Source organism: Leptonychotes weddellii, chromosome 10 (assembly GCF_054177405.1).
Source record: "Leptonychotes weddellii isolate Sample4059 chromosome 10, ASM5417740v2, whole genome shotgun sequence".
In the NCBI taxonomy this organism is placed as follows: Eukaryota; Metazoa; Chordata; class Mammalia; order Carnivora; family Phocidae; genus Leptonychotes; species Leptonychotes weddellii.
Genome location: NC_138378.1, coordinates 56053104 through 56070552, shown reverse-complemented (window position 1 = coordinate 56070552; position 17449 = coordinate 56053104). Strand labels below are relative to the sequence as shown.

The following is a 17449-nucleotide window of genomic DNA, read 5'->3' as shown; positions in this document are numbered from 1 at the left end:
TGAGGTAGCATGCACCTCAGGGATGTGTGAGGGCTTCTCAGAAGAAGCAAGATTTGGGTATTTTCATAAACTAGAGCAAAAATCCTTATCTCGGGGCTTAGGAAATAAACATGCTAAAAATACGCTTAAAACACCCTGAGGGAAGTTCATTAACGATAACCAAAATTGACTTTAGAAAAAATAAAACTTATTTTTTTCTCATTTTTCTACTGCCAATTACAAATAATGTAATGAAAATATTCTTGACTGAATTTAAAAGACGCTGGATGCGAAGAGAGTACAGTGTGTGAAGAAAAAGAAGAGAGAGGCGGGTCCGAGTTCGTAGCACCGCCGGCCCCACCTCCACCCGGATCCGGGGAGCGAAAGCTCGCCCCCCGGCCCCCGGGGTAGGGCCCCACCTCAGCGCTCCCACGGGATCCTCGCTCTAGCCCCGCCTCCGTCCGGCTCCGCTCCATCCCGCTCCGGTAGCCCAGCGCCTCTGCGGCGAGTGAGGGAGAAGCGAGGCGGGACTTCCGGCGTTTGAAAAACTTCCGGCGGGAACCGGAAGATGCCGTCATACACACAGAATCCCGGGCCTTCTGACTCGCCGGGCGGGAAGGTGAGCTGAGCGTCCGCTTTGGCGGTGTTCCTGAGGGCTCGCGTGAGCGCGGCGCCCGGGCTCCGGTATTTTTGGGGCCATTTAAAAAGTTCGGAGCGCTCATTTGGGAAATAATATCCCTTTTAAAAGTGAGAAGTTTCATTACATTTTACGGTCTGCGGTCTCTGTCTTCCAACCTACACCCGGAAAACCCCTCCTAGCTGCCGCGTGTCACCTGGCGCGTCTCCTCAGTCAAATTGCAGCTCTTAGCGCGTAGGGGTAGACATGGGAAAACCCAGGCAAACCTAGATTATCTGTATACCTCAAGTTATCAGAGATGGGGGAGGAAGCACCCTTTTCAACTAGCACATCATGGCCTTGACTGCATCCACCGCATCCTCAGCAGTGTGTCTGGCATATAGGAGGCGCTCAGTAACTCTTGAGGAAAGGAATGAATGAATGGGAACTCTCTAGGCAACTTTCCTCGAACCTCCCACGCGCCAGAATGTTATTAATATGTTTGTGGAATGGGAAACAAGCCTAGTCTCGCTGTTTGGGGCTCTGGGTTCTAGCTACATAACTAGAACATAGGTTTTCCCTTTGAGTAAACCGTTTCACTTCGGTGGATTTCAGGCTTCTGAGATTAAAAAAAAAAAGAGGCTCTTTCCAGGTGTATTACTTTATTATGGAGGGATCTTTGCTGACATTCCAAGCACTTCATTTTGTACTGGGAAACTTCTTTAGGTGCCTCTTAAAAAGGTGTTCCCCTCTGCTCTTCTTAAGATTTCTAATTGTGGTTTTCCCAATTTTAATGTAATATTTGTGTCTGCAGGTTTTCTTCGTCCCCCTCTTCCCTTGATTTTTACTTGCCCTAGTTTAGTGCCTCCCCCCTTAGTAATATCACAGCATCTGATTTTGAATATGCTCATGTGTCCACAGAGAAAAGACAACTTTGAAAATGAAAAATCTCAAGCCGCTAAGAATAGGAATGTTCTTCTGTACCATCACTCTTTAAAATAATAATAATAATAATAATAATAATAATGAGTGCCTTGTGTGCTATTGCCTAGTAGTGATGGGGAAAAATGTATACTCTTCTATAGAGACCATGTTGTATATATTCTTACATTCATTTAATAAATAGTTATTAACAGCTATTAAGTGCTAAGCTCTGTGTTATGCAGAAGTGAGTAAGGCAAATGTGGTTTCTTCATGGTGTTTACTGTCATGAAGTAAACATGGGGGATGCAGACAATGAACAAGGATAATTATAGATTGTGCTTTATATAGTACTGTATGAAGGAAGTAAATAGGGTCCTATAATAATATTATATCTGGGAAACCCATTTTAGGCCTGAAATGCTGAGCTCTAAGAGATGAGAAGGAGCCAGCCTATTGATGAGCAGGGAGAATAGTGTTTCAGGCCGAGTGAACCTGGGAAGGCAAAGAATCATGATTGTTACAGTGACTGAAACAATTGTGACTGTGGCTGAAGAGCGGCAGCACATGGTAAATGTGGTTAGAAAGGTAGGCAGGGGTGGCATTTTAGAAGGCCATGGTAAAAAATATGATTTGATCTAAGTGGATAATGGAGTGGAAAGCCACTGAATGGTTTTTAAGCATTTTCTAAATGATCTTTTGGGTTGATATGTGGAGAATGGGTAGTAGAGGCAAAAGGGGAAGCAGGGAAGCCAGTAGAGGCTATTATAATAGTCTAGATAAGAGATATTGGGGACTAAAGACTCACTGGAGATCATAGAAATTTAACCTATTTTTTTTTTAAAGATTTTATTTATTTATTTAATAGAGAGAGAGAGAGAGAGACAGCATGAGAGGGAACACAAGCAGGGGGAGTGGGAGAGGGAGAAGCAGGCTTCCAGCCGAGCAGGGAGCCCAATGCGGGGCTCGATCCCAGGACCCTGGGATCATGACCTGAGCCGAAGGCAGTCGCTTAACCAACTGAGCCACCCATGCGCCCCTAACATATATTTTGGTGGAAGAATTTATGTTATTTACTAATAGACTGGTTGTGGGAGGTGACAGAAAAAAAGATTTGCAAGGCTTTGGCTTAGCAAATGAAACTTTAGAGGATGATAGATGTATTCAGTATTTTGGTTGTGGAGATGTGTATACATATGCCAGAACTTACCAAGTTTGTACACTTTAAGCATGTACAATTTATTGTATATCAATTATAGCTCAATGAAGCTGTTAAAAATTTTCTAAGGTTCTGGCTCAGCCATCCGTTTAGGTGGATGATGGTGTCATTTACTGAGATGAGAAAGACTGGAATAGGAGTGGGTTTTTTTTTTTTTAAGATTTTATTTATTTATTTGAGAGAGAATGAGATAGAGAGAGAGCATGAGAGGGGGGAGGGTCAGAAGGAGAAGCAGACTCCCCGCTGAGCAGCGAGCCCGATGCGGGACTCGATCCAGGGACTCCAGGATCATGACCTGAGCCGAAGGCAGTCGCTTAACCAACTGAGCCACCCAGGCGCCCGAGGAGTGGGTTTTAAAACAAGAAATGGTTGTCAAGGTTTCATTGTGGGTATGTTACATTTTAGGTAACTTTGAGGCATCTGCATAGTTTCATAGGCAGTATGGATAGTTTATTATGTAAATCTGTATCTTAGGCAAGATTGGAATGGAGATATTAGGATTGTTATTAAGTAGGTGATACAGATATTTAAAACCATGGAAATGGATGGAATTTTGTTAATCTAACAAATCCTATGATATAAAGAAAGGGGACATGGGAGGAGTGGAGATGGAGAAACTTCTCCCAAGAACATTGGTTTTTAAACTGGAATATGAATATTCTTGGGATATACATGGCATAGGCAGTTTTTAAGAAATAATTTCTAGGTCCTTAGTTTCTGTATATACTCTTTCTAAAGCCGATCAGTCTGAAATTGACCTATGTGCTCATGCATGTTCTCTTTTCCCACCTCCCTTTTCTTTTTTTAGAGAGAGTGCGCCCATGCACATGTATGAGGGGAGGGGAGAGGCAGCAGGAGAGGGAGAGAGAGAATCTTAAGCAGGCTCCACACCCAGCGCGGAGCCTGCTACAGAGCTGGATCTCACAACCCTGAGATCATGACCTGAGCCAAAATCAGAGTCTGAAGCTGAACTGACTGAGCCACCTAGGCAGCCCCCCCACCACCTCCCTTTTCAAACTCATTATTTTTCTGCTTGTCAAAAGACAAGTTTACATCTTACTCATCTTTCAATGGTAACATTGCTTCCCGGGTGCCTAATTAAGGGGCATTTGGGAATACTTGTTTCAGGGAAGTTTTCTTTAATGGGTAATCAGAATTTTATGAGACTGCCAAGGGTTTGTCTACTCCTATTTTAAACCCATTTCTATTAAGGATGAAGTATGGAGTGAGAACTGGTGCGTGGTGGTCTGTAAGGGAGTGTTCTGAATTCAGGTATATTGTAGAATAGGGTGGTGGGAGTAGATGATTTGGTTGGGTTGTTTGTTGGGAAACTTAGTATGTTCAGGTTTTTATTTTGGGGCTGTTCACATTGTCCAGAGAAGAGTCTTTCCATTCTCCCTGGAAGGTAAGGATCTGACTAGGAGCTTGGTGGGAGAAGAGGACTGGGGGGAGGGGTCCTCTATATATTTAGCATTCAGTCTGTATGGTTCCCATGCCCACAATTATACTTGCTGTCCTCTAGTCCAGAAACTCTTTTTATCCTCTTCAGTGAATAATCCTCCAGATGTTTTCCTGGGGCAGTTGCTTAATAGCATGAAATAGAGTGGGGCCTCTAGAGATATTTCTTTGCCTCAGACAGCTTACACTAGCCCTTAGTCCCTACATCCATAGTTCCAAGGTATTAGGTACTGCTTCTTGTGATTTTTTTTGAGGATAGTGCAAAGCAGATCAGTTTGCTTCTGAAATGCTCCCACTGCTGACTTGGAATTTTAATTTTTATGTAGTGAAATCTGTCTTTTTGGCTTTTGAAATTTTGAGTTATGCCTAGGAAAACTTTTATTCCCCCACCTCTACTCCAAATTATGAAAATGATCATCTTTATTTTCTGTAGTACTTTTATGGTTTTATTTTGTATATTTTATTTTTACTTATTTTTTAAAAGATTTTTTATTTATTTATTTGACAAAGAAAGAGACAGCGAGAGAGGGACACAACCAGGGGGAGTGGGAGAGGGAGAAGCAGGCTTCCCGCTGAGCAGGGAGCCTGATGCCGGTCTCGATCCCAGGACCCTGGGATCATAACCTGAGCCAAAGGCAGATGCTTAACGACTGAGCCACCCAGGCGCCTCTATTTTGTACATTTTAAGTCATTAGTCTGTGTGGAATACATTTTTGTTCAGGATGTGGTAGTAGGACTTAAATACTTGTTTTCCTCCAGAGGGATACCTTGTTGTCTTAATATCATTTATTGAATAATTCATTTCTGCCCTGGTTTAAAATGCTACCCCGTCATACACTAATTTTCTCTGTTTGCATTTTTGTTTTATTCTGGTAAAGTACATGTGACACAGAAATCAAAAGTTACCCATTCCTTTTATGATCAATATCTAGAAGCACTTATTTGAGGAAGGATGACCTCCATAAACATAAAATGCCACAAAGGGGGGTGAAGGAAAAGATGGCAGATTACCTTGTCTACTTCCTGGAGACCCTTTTCCTTTTGTTCTCCTGCTTTACTCTGAGTGCTCTCTTGGTTAATAGTGCCACACTTCCTGGAGTTGAGCTATGGAACCGAGGGCACATGTTCTGTTTTTTGAGAACCTGTTTGGTATTTCTGTGAGGCATTCCTTTCTCTTCTAAGTGGAAGTTAGAACCAGAGGCATTGTAACATATGACTGGTTTAGAAACTTTTAAAGGGTTCCAAACATGTCAGAGTCTCATGTAGTTTTTGTGGTTTGATATACACTCCTTAGGTAATAAACTATATGATCTAAAGTGAATTTGCTTACTTCCTATATTATAGGATGTCTCTGGTTATTTGTCTCAATTTCTTAAAGCACTAGGCCTTTGAATTTGGTAAATATTTTCTAGGGACATTAGTGATTGTTTTTTTTATTTTCAAATAAGTGTTTTATTTAAATACTGTAAATTTTATTATAAGGGAATGGATTATCTTGTTTTAGGAATAACCTGGCTGCTTATTCAGTCCATCAACATCATTTATTTGACTGTCAACTTTATAGAAAGGCCTTTCTTTTATATTGTGAGAAAATATAGAAGTGGTGAAATACTTCTTACAGTTTAATAAAGGATTTTATAATTTGCTGACTGATGAGCCATCTAATAGCACTTGTGGTATATGCAAGCATATAACTCTAATGAAACTAAAAATTGTCACGCTGTTGGAGCTTACGTTTTTCCAAAGATGGTACATACTCATCAGGCTTTTAAACCATTCGAAGGCTGTTAGCTGCTCTTATAGTTGGCAGCTGCGTGGGAGGGGAAACCAGTGTTCAGGCTTTTGAATGCTTCTCATTTTTTTTCCTGTGGCATTTTTTAACAGCAGAGCTATTGGAGCGTTAGTTTTGAATGGCACATCACTTGGTAGACAGCATAAGTGATCAGTCATTCAAGTGATTCAGATCATGCTGATTTTATATTCTGTTTCTTCCAGATGTCATCATTGCCAAGAAGAGCAAAAGTAAAGGTCCAGACTGTGGTATCCAAAGATGAATTCTCTTCCTTGTCTGAATTGTAAGCATATTGGCTTCATATGGGGTTAGGACAATGATGTATATTTTAAGGAGGAATGCATTTTGTCACTTACTAATGAAAGTCATTTGTGTCTTTTTCATTCATTCATGAGACACATGTTTATCGAACTCATGCTGTGTCTCAGGCGCTGTTTCAGTGTTGGTGTTAAACTATTGAACAAGGAGAGAGAAAGTAACCAACTAAATATATAACATGATACTTACACTAGAATATGAGCTCCATGAGAGCAGGGAGTTTTTTATATCACTTCAAAGTAGGGTTTCCCAAACTCAGCACTACTGATCAGATAATTCTTTGCTGTGGAGACTGTCCTTTGCATTGTAGGATGTTTAGCAGCATCCCTGGTCTCTACCAACTAGATGCCAGTGACATCTCCCTAGTTGTGACAATCAAAAATGTCTCCAGACATGGCCAGATATTCCCCATGGGGGCAAAATTGTCTCTGGTTGAGAACCTCTGCTTTAGAGCACTGTAGTGTTTGTGCCCTGAAGATATTTGTTAAATAAGTGACTGATGAATGTTAGGCAGTATTAAGTACTCTAAAGGAACATAAAATAGGGCAAGGGAGAGCGTGGTCAGTTGGTTCTGGGCAGGGGACATCTTGGATATAGTATTCAGGAAAGTTCTTTTGGAGGATGTGGCAAGAGATTTAAATGAAATTTGGAAGTACTATAACTTGTAAAGATCCAAGTAGAGGGAGCAGAGCAGCAAATGTGAAGATCCTATGGCAGGAACAAGCTTTGTGTGTTCAGGGAACAGTAAGACCAGTGTGGCCAGACAAGAGTTACCAAGGCAGAGAGTGACTGGAAATGAGATGGGAATGGGTAGGACCTAATAGGCCATGACAGAGCATTATGGTCTTATTTGAAGTGGTGTAACTGAACAACATGAGTTTGCTCCTTGGTGAGTCACAGATACACCAGGTGGAATTGTCATGCAAAGTAAACTTTATTTGCAGCAAATAAAGAGATCACAGGGAATAGCTGGGGAGTAGCTTTCAAAGCCTCCAAAGAGAGTGAATGGGTACCTTTTGTTTAGGGTTAGGATGAAGATTTAGATAGGGAAGCCTTGTCATCTGTGTAGAGGCAGGCATCAGGTCGTGCGTGCACCTTAAGGAATCATGCCTATATATACATTGTATGTCATGTAAATGAGGCTGAGCCTCCTCTTTGGGCAGAGATTTTAGTATTATGATGAGGTAAAGGTAATTGCCAGTCATTCCAGGGGTTGCTCCAAGGTCCGTCTGCGCAAGCGTGAGTCAGGGCTTTAGCTCAAAGGGGCTGAGTGGTCTGGGCCAGTTTCCATCACCTGAAGGGTGGTTTCGGGTTTCATTTGCCTGAGTTAAGAGGTAAGCTGGAAAGAAGAGCTTAAGGAAAAATGTAAACAAAGCAGGTGGGCAATAAAGGTCAGGTCTTGGGGTCTAGCCGGTGACAGTGGGTTGGAAAGCCATTGGAAGGCTTGGGGCAGGGATGTGACATGCTCTGGTTTACATTTGTAAAAGATCATTCTGATTTCTTGGTGGAAAACAGACCGTAGGGGAGCAAGAATGGAAGCAAGGGGCCAGTTAAGGAGATTACTGTAGAAGCCTAGGGTCCTGGAAGTGAAGGTGGTGAGAAGTAGTCTAATTTGGGATATATTTTGAAGATAAACTAGACCAGATATGGGGATGGATTAGATTTGGGGTGTGAAGGAAAGACAGGAATTTGGGGAAGACTGGAAAAGGATCAGGTATGAGGGTGGTAAAATCAAGGGTTCTGTTTTGGACTTGGTAAGTTTGAGATGACTGTGAGGCATCCAGTGAAGGTATATATACAAGTCTTGAGCTCAGGTCAAGTGGGAAAGGAAGACAGAAAATTGAGATTCCTCTCTATTCCGCTATCGAATAAGATAGGTCATCTAGTAAGATTGCTTAGAGGAGTGCTGAGGACTGAGTCTTAGAGTATCCCAACATTGAAAGGCTGGGGAGAGGAAGAGTGGTAAGCAAAGGGACAAGGAGAAGCTGGAGAAGCTGCCAGGGAAATAGGAGGAAAACCAGGGGCGTGAAGACCTTGGAAAGACCTGGAAGGTGTGAAGGATGTGTTGTAAGAAGTGACAGCCGGATGCCAGTAATAGGTCAGGTACGGTTAGTGGGAGATGACTTAAAACTGCCTCACATATCATAAAATAATACCTGTTCTTATGTTTTTCTTTCTGATACCTGAAAGCCCTTTTGTATCTGTCATGTGACTTTTGCAATGTTCCCCTATGAACTGGGGTCCGCGTTCCTGCTGGAATGAAGTTGTTCTGCTAGTTTGGACATAGTATGAGCAGAACCCTGGTTTCCTGTTTCCTTAGTTTTCTCATTCTCCCTCCTTTCAATGCCACTGCTATGTGTTAGGTGAGTTTAAATGATTTTGTTTGTTTTTGCCTACTCTTAGGCTTTAGTTTGCATCTGCTTCTGAAGAGAACTCACTGGGGGGGTGGGGGGGACTATCAGTGGCTTGACCTAGGAGAGCATAATTTAGAAGAAGTTATTTAATCAGGTTTTTGCCTCCAGGCAGAACTTAAAACCATTCAAAAAGCCAGATATCCCTATTCACTAGCCTTAGTGAAGGAAGTGGTTGTCCTTCCCACCAATACTGACCTTTTACATTGGGGGTAGACGTAGATTTAAGTGGGTTGGCAGGAGCATGATGTTACTTTACCAGAGTTCACATGGCTATTTTTCTTCTGCTTGTGCTGTGAGTTTGATTCATGGATTGTTAGAAAGTGCTGTATCTGCACCTGATCCAGTCTAGGAAACAAATCCATTCTGTGAAAGGGAAAAACAAAACAAAATGAAATGGTTAATTGAAGCATTTGGAAGGGTCTTGGTGCTAGCTTTTTATGTAATTTAGGGTGTTTCCTAGCACCATTTCCCATTCCTTACATTGGTCTGAATAAGTAAATTTGATCATCACTTAGGAAATTGTTTAAGCACTTTTCTCTGTTATAATGGTAAACCTTACAATGACTATGGTGTGACATCACTCAGTAAATTGCTTAAGGTAATAAATGGTTTCCTCTGTTTTGACTGTGTGTGTGTGTGTGTGTGTGTGTGTGTGTGTGTGTGTGTGTGAGGGGAATGGAGGGATGCCTAGCCTCTAAATATCACATCCCATTCCCCTCTCACTCACCAGAGGGGAATGGAGAGACCTGTGATTCATAGCATACCAGGGGCTATTTTTACATTGGTCCTCGATCAACTCTTGTTTTAGTACTTAGCTATATCTGTTCATAGCCTGTGTTCATATCACTCCATTTTATATTAAACACCTCCTACCTTATTTTTCTTTTGAGAAGCATGTTTTTTTGCCTTTAGCATTTAGCTTCATTTTTCCTAGATATTTTTCTGTCAATTTACTTTTAGATCATCTGCCTCTGAAGAAGATGACAAGGAAGATAGTGCCTGGGAGCCCCAAAAGAAAGCCCCCAGAAGTCGTAAGCAGCCTGTTCCCAAAGAATCCAGACCAAAGAGGGTGCCGCGAGTGAAGAAGACCACCCTACAGATCAGTGATGGCTCGGAAGGCGTGGCTGTTAAGGAGGAGCTGGTAGGTGCTTGAGTTGGGTGGAGGGAACCCTGTAGTGCTTTCCTAATTGGTGATGCTACTTTCTCCTTACAGAGAGCGAACAGTGTAGGTAGTTGACAAAAGTACAGGGCAGTGGCATTCTCTACCGCAGGCCATAGTAGTATTTATCATTAGACCCACTGTGTTGGAGGGGAAAGAATATTTATCAACTGACATATTGATGTATTTTGCTATAAGCAAACGATGTATTTATACTAATCTGGATTAAAACAACAGCAGCAATAAATTACAGGCTTTGTTGCATTACAAAAAGTGTTGTGCATTTCCAAAATCATTCTCTATGGTATTCCGCTAAGAAACTGCTTCCATGGTACATTTGAAATAATACTCTTTCAATATGCAGTAGAAACCTGACTTTTCAGGGACACATTTATTGTGTATAGTAGAGGACATTATATTGTACCTGCTTTGCTTTTAGGGCTTTTATCTAAATCAGTCTTTCTCCTGTTATCCAGGACCTCTGTTTCTTCATCTTTACATATAGGCTTTTCACTGAACACACTTGAATGGGTGAGTAGGCTTTACCTATAGCTGAGAAAGTATTGACTTCTCTCATCTTGTTGGCAAAATTTGGAGGTTTTTCATTAAGCGTGGCATGGCTGCACCTAAAAGTAGCTTGATTGCCTAACCGACGAAATAGCTCTTAGTTCAGTGGTTCTTGGCATTAGGGTCATAAACCCTTTGAGAATCTGATAAAAGTTATGAACCCTCTCTTCTGTAGAATGTGCACGTGCCTAGCCTCTAAATATTAAAATATAGCTCAAGAAGGTACAGCTTAAGAACCCTTGTGGTGATTTCTTGATCCTTCCAGTGATGCTCAGTTATATGTGCATAAAAAAGAATTCGAATAGAAAGTCTTTCACTTAAGAAACATTCTGGGGGGTTTTTAAAATTTCTTTCAGAATTGCCAAAATTCACCCGTTTTATATCTCAGCGAGAGCACATGGAGCATGTTAGAAGACTTAATTTCATTAGGTTTGGCGTTCTGCTCTGCCGTAGCCACCACTGAACAAAGTAATTGAAAACCTTATTTTGGGTAGAATTAGAATTGGTAGCCTCCTTATAACTTTATTTTTAGCAAACATCATAGACAAAATTAATCGTTATTTAGCCTCTTCCTCTCTATGTTGCTGGCATTTACCAACCCGGTGGCCACTCCATTCATTGAAGACTTTAGCTCAGCTCCACTTCTCATCGCCTGTCCGCCACCTTCTGCTGTTGTTCTTGGGGATTTCCCCTCCACTGGGATGAACTCCCTGGGGCCCTGTGTTCTTGGTTCTTTGACCTCCTCATCTCCAGGGACTGTGTCTTCTTCTCTGCCTTCACCACCCCTCTCAGGAACTCAGCCTGAATCTTGCCATCATCAGAAACTGTGCTACTGACATTCCTTTTCAAGCATCCCGCATCCGGAGGACCATCTTACCATTTCCTGTTCTCCCAGTTCACTGTCCAGGTGCCCTCACAGCCATACTTTTCCAGCCTCGTCACATCTTCTCCTTGGTAGCTCTCAACTCGGGCAGCTTGAAAAAGCCCCTGTCCTAGACCAGTTAAATATGGAAAGGATTCTGGGGGTGGGGGTGGGCCCAAGCCTCAGTGGCATTTCTTTCCTAAAGCTCTCCTGTGACTTCTGTGGACAGGGGCCGAGGGCTACGACCTAATCCATGGACTCTAGCGCTTCACCAGATCTGCTTCACGCATCACTCTCAGGCAGCCCTTTTCTTTTCCTCCTTCACCTAGTCCAGGCCACAGAATCTCTCATTTCAGCCACTTTTTAGTAGCCTCCCCAGTTCTGCCCTTGTTTCCTTCCGCGACACAGGGCCGATCAGAGCTGACGCTGGGTGAGCCATCGCCTGTGCTCTGCCAGCACCGAGCAGCCGACTCTTGTGGAGAACAACCTTGACTGAATTTGTTTCCCTTTGGATTCATAATCTCAGACCTCAAAATGACACTAAGAATACCTGGTAGACTGCTTCCTTTTCTCTGGCAGATGTGTTTTTCCAGTTTTTTTTCTCATTTCTTAAACTTCCTAAATTCCTTTCTCTCCCTCTCAGCTGATGACATTGCCTTTTACGTATTTGCGAACACAGGAAGCTCCTCATTATCTCACAACCAGGCTAGCTATGTTTGCGTTCCTCTTCTGTCCTGTTACGATGGAGGAAATGTCATCCTTCCTGTCCGGGATTAGTCCCACCGCTGGGGCTGTCGTTGCCGTCCCCTCTTGCTCAAGGTTTGTGTGTCTTCAGTCATCCCCTTTCTTTTCTCTCATCAACTTTTATTCCAGTGGCTCAATTGCTACAGAGTCTAAAAACGCTCTTTTAAATCTAATTTTTCAGAAGCCTCCCTTCAGCTCCTTATCCGTCTCCAGTTATCTGTCAAGCTCACCCAGTACAACACAAGCCAAGGCCAAAGCCTGCTGACTGATTTGACTGGAAAAGACACATTGAGCTACTTTTTTGTTTTAGATAGTTGACTGCTTTCAGAGACAGCAAAAAGAAGAATACTCACATTCTTTTTGGAGTCTTGGGTTTAGTCATAGGCTACATAATAACCATGTGGAGTGTTAAGGCTGGTTAAAAAAACAATGAAGGCAGAAGAAAATGAACTTTGATTATTCAGTCTGCCAAAGATTCAGGTTGAACATAAGGAAGAAAAGTGTTCTCATGGGGCTTACTAAACTTGAGTATATCACTGAGACAGGCTGTAGAATCTTAGAAGCTTCATAAAATGGAGAGATATTTCCCTATGTTTTCAATAGTTTAGATCTACCTCTTTCAAACTTTTGGCCTTTGAACTCTTTTACACTCTTAAAACTTATTGAGGACCCCAAGGAACTTTTGGATATGTGGGTTATTGATATTGATATTTACCATATAAAAATTAAACATGAGAAATTAAAATATTGATTAGTTTTTTAAAAAACCTAGTACATGTTAATGCAGCTAATTTTTATTTTAATGAAAAATAAATATATATTTTCCCAACCAACAACAAAAAATTAGTGAGAAGAATGACATTATTTACATTTTTACAGATGTCTTTAATGTCTGACCTACTAGAATATAACTGCAATGTATAAAGAAAACTCACCTCCACACAGATATGTATTTGGAAAAGGGAGACATGTTTTAAAAGCTTTTTCAGATGGATATTCTTATTTGATGTGGTACCAAAACTCAGTAAATGGTAGTTTCTTAAAAGTTTGTTTCATTGTAGAATCTGAAACCATATTAATGAACTTCTTATACTCTACTACATTAAAATCCACTGGTTCGTGTTATTTGAATGGGTCTTCTACCCATGCATGATTTTATGACATATATTGGTCATTTGAAAAATATCGGTTCACTGATTTATGCAGATCTTCCAAATGTTAGCATCTTTCATTATCTGATGTCAAAAAAACACATTTGTTAATATAACCTCCAGTCTCATCACCGTGTTGGGAAGCTGTCAAGTTCACAGTGGATACAATTTTCCAAAAATTCTAATTTTCACTTTTAAAGCCTGAAATTTACTACTGGTTGCAAATGTCAGGTGTTTCCTTAACGTGACGGTCTCAGTTCATTTTTGAAAAAATGTCCACCAGATACCCAAGTCTGAATAACCATAGTTTGTCAGTCATTATTTCAAGTAAAAATGGTGCTTTATGGAAAAAGAAGCTGGTTCAGTTCACAACTGAAACGGGTGCGTGAGAGCTTTTGTTTGAGACGACCACTGCACATCCGTATGCACTGGCATGCAGCAGAAGTGTTTTATGTGTACTCACTATTTCAGCATAGAGTATTAAAAAGGTGTGTTTTCAAGGACTGAGACCTTAAAAATTACTACTTTATTTATTTATTTATTTATTTATTTATAAATAAAGGCTCCATGCTCAGTGTGGGGCTTGAACACACAACCCTGAGTTCAAGAGTCACATGCTCTACCAACTGAGCCAGTCAGGCACCCCTAAAAATGAATACTTTTTTTTTTTTAAAGATTTTATTTATTTATTTGAGAGAGAGAGAGAATGAGAGACAGAGAGCACGAGAGGGAAGAGGGCAGAGGGGGAAGCAGACCCCCCGCTGAGCAGGGAGCCCGATGTGGGACTCGATCCCGGGACTCCAGGATCATGACCTGAGCCGAAGGCAGTCGCTTAACCAACTGAGCCACCCAGGCTCAGGAAGTAGACAAAGAAATGAAGAAAAAGTAAAATGACCAAGAGGAAAAAAAGAAAAGTCAGCAATCATAAAGACACTTAAAGGCATCCTCTGTGGAGTCTTCAGGCAAGATTTGCCTAGTGTTTCTCAGTGTTGTCCACAGACCCTTTCAGGGGATCTGCGAGGTCACACTCTATTCATAATAATGCTAAGACATGATTTGCCTTTTTTTTCTGTTGACATTTCACTGATAGTACAAGAGCAATGGTAGCAAACCCCAAGGCAATGGCACCAAGCAGTAGTAGCAATCACTGTTCTCTTCACTGCCACACTTGCAGCAAAACGATGTGTGTTTTCTGTTCCCTAGCCTTCTGCATAAATTGGTGGCAGGTATAGTCTGTTGAGTTTTATGAGTGTGTGAGTTGTTACTTTTTTCCCCCAAAGGGTTGACTTTTGATTGCAAAATAATGCACTTAAAAAGTATTCAATGATGGTGGGATCTGCAGATGTTTTAGTGCTTATCAGCAGCCAGGCAACATGTTCAACATTTCGGTTGTGTGAGCTTACGTAATCCTCACAACAACCCCTCAAGGCAGGTGCTATTACTATCCTAACTTTATAGATGAGAAAGCCAAGGCAAGAAACGTGAAGTGATTTGCTCATGGATAATAGATAGTAGGTGATGGAACTGGGTTTCTAAGTTAGCAACATGATTTTGTCAGCATTTCAGGAACCAATATATCTCTCATGGGTGGTTTTACCTCAGCCGTGCTCATAAGAGGGATGTGTAAAACCAGAGTGCTGATTTAATAATTAATGATTTGATAATTATATCAAATCACAAGGACATGAAATTTTTTCTGACTGGTGTTGTCTCTCCTCAGAGGCTGAAGTAAGTAGGCACTTAGATAAGAATCGGAAATTTACTCGATGAGCATGGATCCAGATTGGGAGAATTAGATAAATCCATTCTATTGGATTTAATGAATGCCTACTGTGGTCTAGGCATTATGTTTGTCACAATGACATCAAATGTTTTAAATGCACGAATCTAAGGTAGTCTGATGTATCCATCTCATAGGAGGGCTGTCTTACCATTGGGACCAGAATACTCAGAGTCTGTTTGCTAAGCTTTCCTCTTCCTTGTACATTGCTTAGAAGAATGCTGATCATCTTTGCATTTTACAGTTCCTCTTTTTCTGCTGCTCTATGGCTGACAGCCCTCTGTATGGTTGACACCTTTCTTTTACTATATCAAGTTATTTGACCGGGTTATTATCAACTCTTATGGACATAGGAGTCATTCTATTTTTATATCTCTGTTCTTATCCATTATGTTTCAGCTAAAAATGTAATACTCAGAGGGCTATCTAAGGTACATCATTTCCAGGTTAGGTATTGGTGGGTGGGTATTAGGATGGGGACGCTCTTTATAGTAGTTCCCAGTATTTTCAGTAGTCAGTAATTCTGGAAAAATACCTGATAGGAGAGAAAATTGAATTTTGACTGAAGAATAGTTTGGGAGTTCTTCTTTTATTTGAGTTTGTGCCATCTGCATCTGCTTAGGTAACCAGAAACAGGCTAGCTTGTGAAATTGTAAACTCCATACAGGTAGCGTCTGTATGTTATTTACCACTCCAGTGCCAAAATGAATGTCAGGTGTCATTCCTTCACACCTGTGCTGTCATGAGGGGTGGGGGTGGTGGAGAGAGTGGCCCCTGGACACTAGTGTGGACTGTTATGTAGATTCTTCCTAAAGAAAAATGCCTGACACCACTCTGCTGTCATGCTGTGTTTTCTGTTCCCTAGCCTTCTGCATAAATTGGTGGCAGGTATAGTCTGTTGAGTTTTATGAGTGTGTGAGTTGTTACTTTTTTCCCCCAAAGGGTTGACTTTTGATTGCAAGTTTTAAATCTTGGTTTTTCCAGCATGCGTAGACTTATCCTTTACTCATTTTAAAAAATGAAACTTTTTATTTCTAGATAATTATAGATTCACACACAGTTATAAAAAATGATAGAGATTGTGTACCCTTTAATTTCTTCCAGTAGTGCATTTTACAAAACTATAGTAAAATACCACAACCAGGATATTTATATTGATAAAATCCAGGGATCTTATGACATTTCTCTGTTTTTTTTTGTATTCATTTATTTGTGTATTTCTGTATGTTTAGTTCTGTACAATTTTATCACATGTATACATATGTGTATCCATCATCCAGAATGGTTCCATCACTACAAGAATCCCTAGTACTGCCTAGTATTTGCCTTTTTGTAGCCACACCCACCTCCCTTCGGACCCTTATCCCCATCTTGACCCCCCCAGTAACCACTAATTTTTTCGGGATTGTTATATAAAGCATAAATCATTAATGTTATGTAAATTATAAGGTATGTAACTTTTTGCAAATTGCTTTTTCCCCCCTCCATTCAGCATAGTTTCTGTGAGATTCTTCCAAGTTATTGTGTGTATCAATAATTTGTTCCTTTTTATTGCTGAATAATATTCCAGAGCATTCGGTTTTTATCTTTTAATTCTCATGTGTTCTATTTGTGGTTTGATAGAATAACTCTGTGGCTATTGCTGATGTTGATTTGGAAGACAGGAAAAATAAATTGGATAGCGTGAAGACTCTGAAAACAGCAAAGACAAAACGGAAGAATTCAGCTCAGTCACCTTCGGGTCAGAGGACCAAAAAGCTGAAAGTTGATGAAGAAACCAACATGGTCAACACTGCCGAGACACCATCCACGAGCACCGTGTGGGAAGGTGCATGCAAGAAGGAAGAGAATGAAGATGACTTTACATTTGGTCAGTCCCCTTTAAAGAAAATGAAGACTGAAACATGTCCTCAGGGGCAGCCTGTGAGGTTTCCAGCAAATGCCAACAGCATTAAAGAGGAGGTGGAAATGAACTGGGACATAGTACAGGTATGTGTAGTCATATTAGTTTGTGGGGTTCCTTTCTTTTTGACTAGGATAGGAGTGCCACTGGCTAAGAAAGGGTTGGGAGTTTTCAGGTCTCTTTTCAGTTTTGCCAGTGATTTCTTTCTTTTTTTTTTTTCTTATTTTATTTTATTATGTTAATCACCATACATTACATCATTAGTTTTTGATGTAGTGTTCCGTGATTCATTGTTTGCGTATAATACCCAGTGCTCCATTCAATACATGCCCTCTTTAATACCCATCACCAGGCTAACCTATCCCCCCACCCCCACCCCTCTAGAACCCTCAGTTTGTTTCTCAGAGTCCATAGTCTCTCATGGTTTGTCTCCCCCTCCCAATTGCCCCCCCCTTCATTTTTCCCTTCCTACTATCTTCTTCTTTTTTTTAACATATAATGTATTATTTGTTTCAGAGGTACAGGTCTGTGATTCAACAGTCTTACAATTCACAGTGCTCCCCAAT

At 41.0% G+C, this 17449-nt stretch overlaps 1 protein-coding gene across 3 annotated transcripts in view; it reads left to right on the top strand.

The window, feature by feature from the left end:
- Positions 1–538: 538 nt before the first annotated feature.
- SRBD1 (S1 RNA binding domain 1) overlaps positions 539–17449 on the top strand; it is a 197884-nt gene continuing 180973 nt past the window's right edge. For 2 of the 3 annotated variants that reach the window (XM_081833502.1, XM_081833501.1), the window contains exons 1-4: positions 539–598; positions 6189–6268; positions 9678–9858; positions 16604–16969. In XM_081833502.1, coding sequence (XP_081689628.1) covers positions 548–598; positions 6189–6268; positions 9678–9858; positions 16604–16969 — 678 coding nt within the window. In that variant the 5' untranslated portion in view covers positions 539–547. Of the gene's footprint in view, positions 727–6188; positions 6269–9677; positions 9859–16603; positions 16970–17449 lie in introns of all 3 variants that reach the window. The other variant, XM_081833503.1, reaches the window with a different exon arrangement.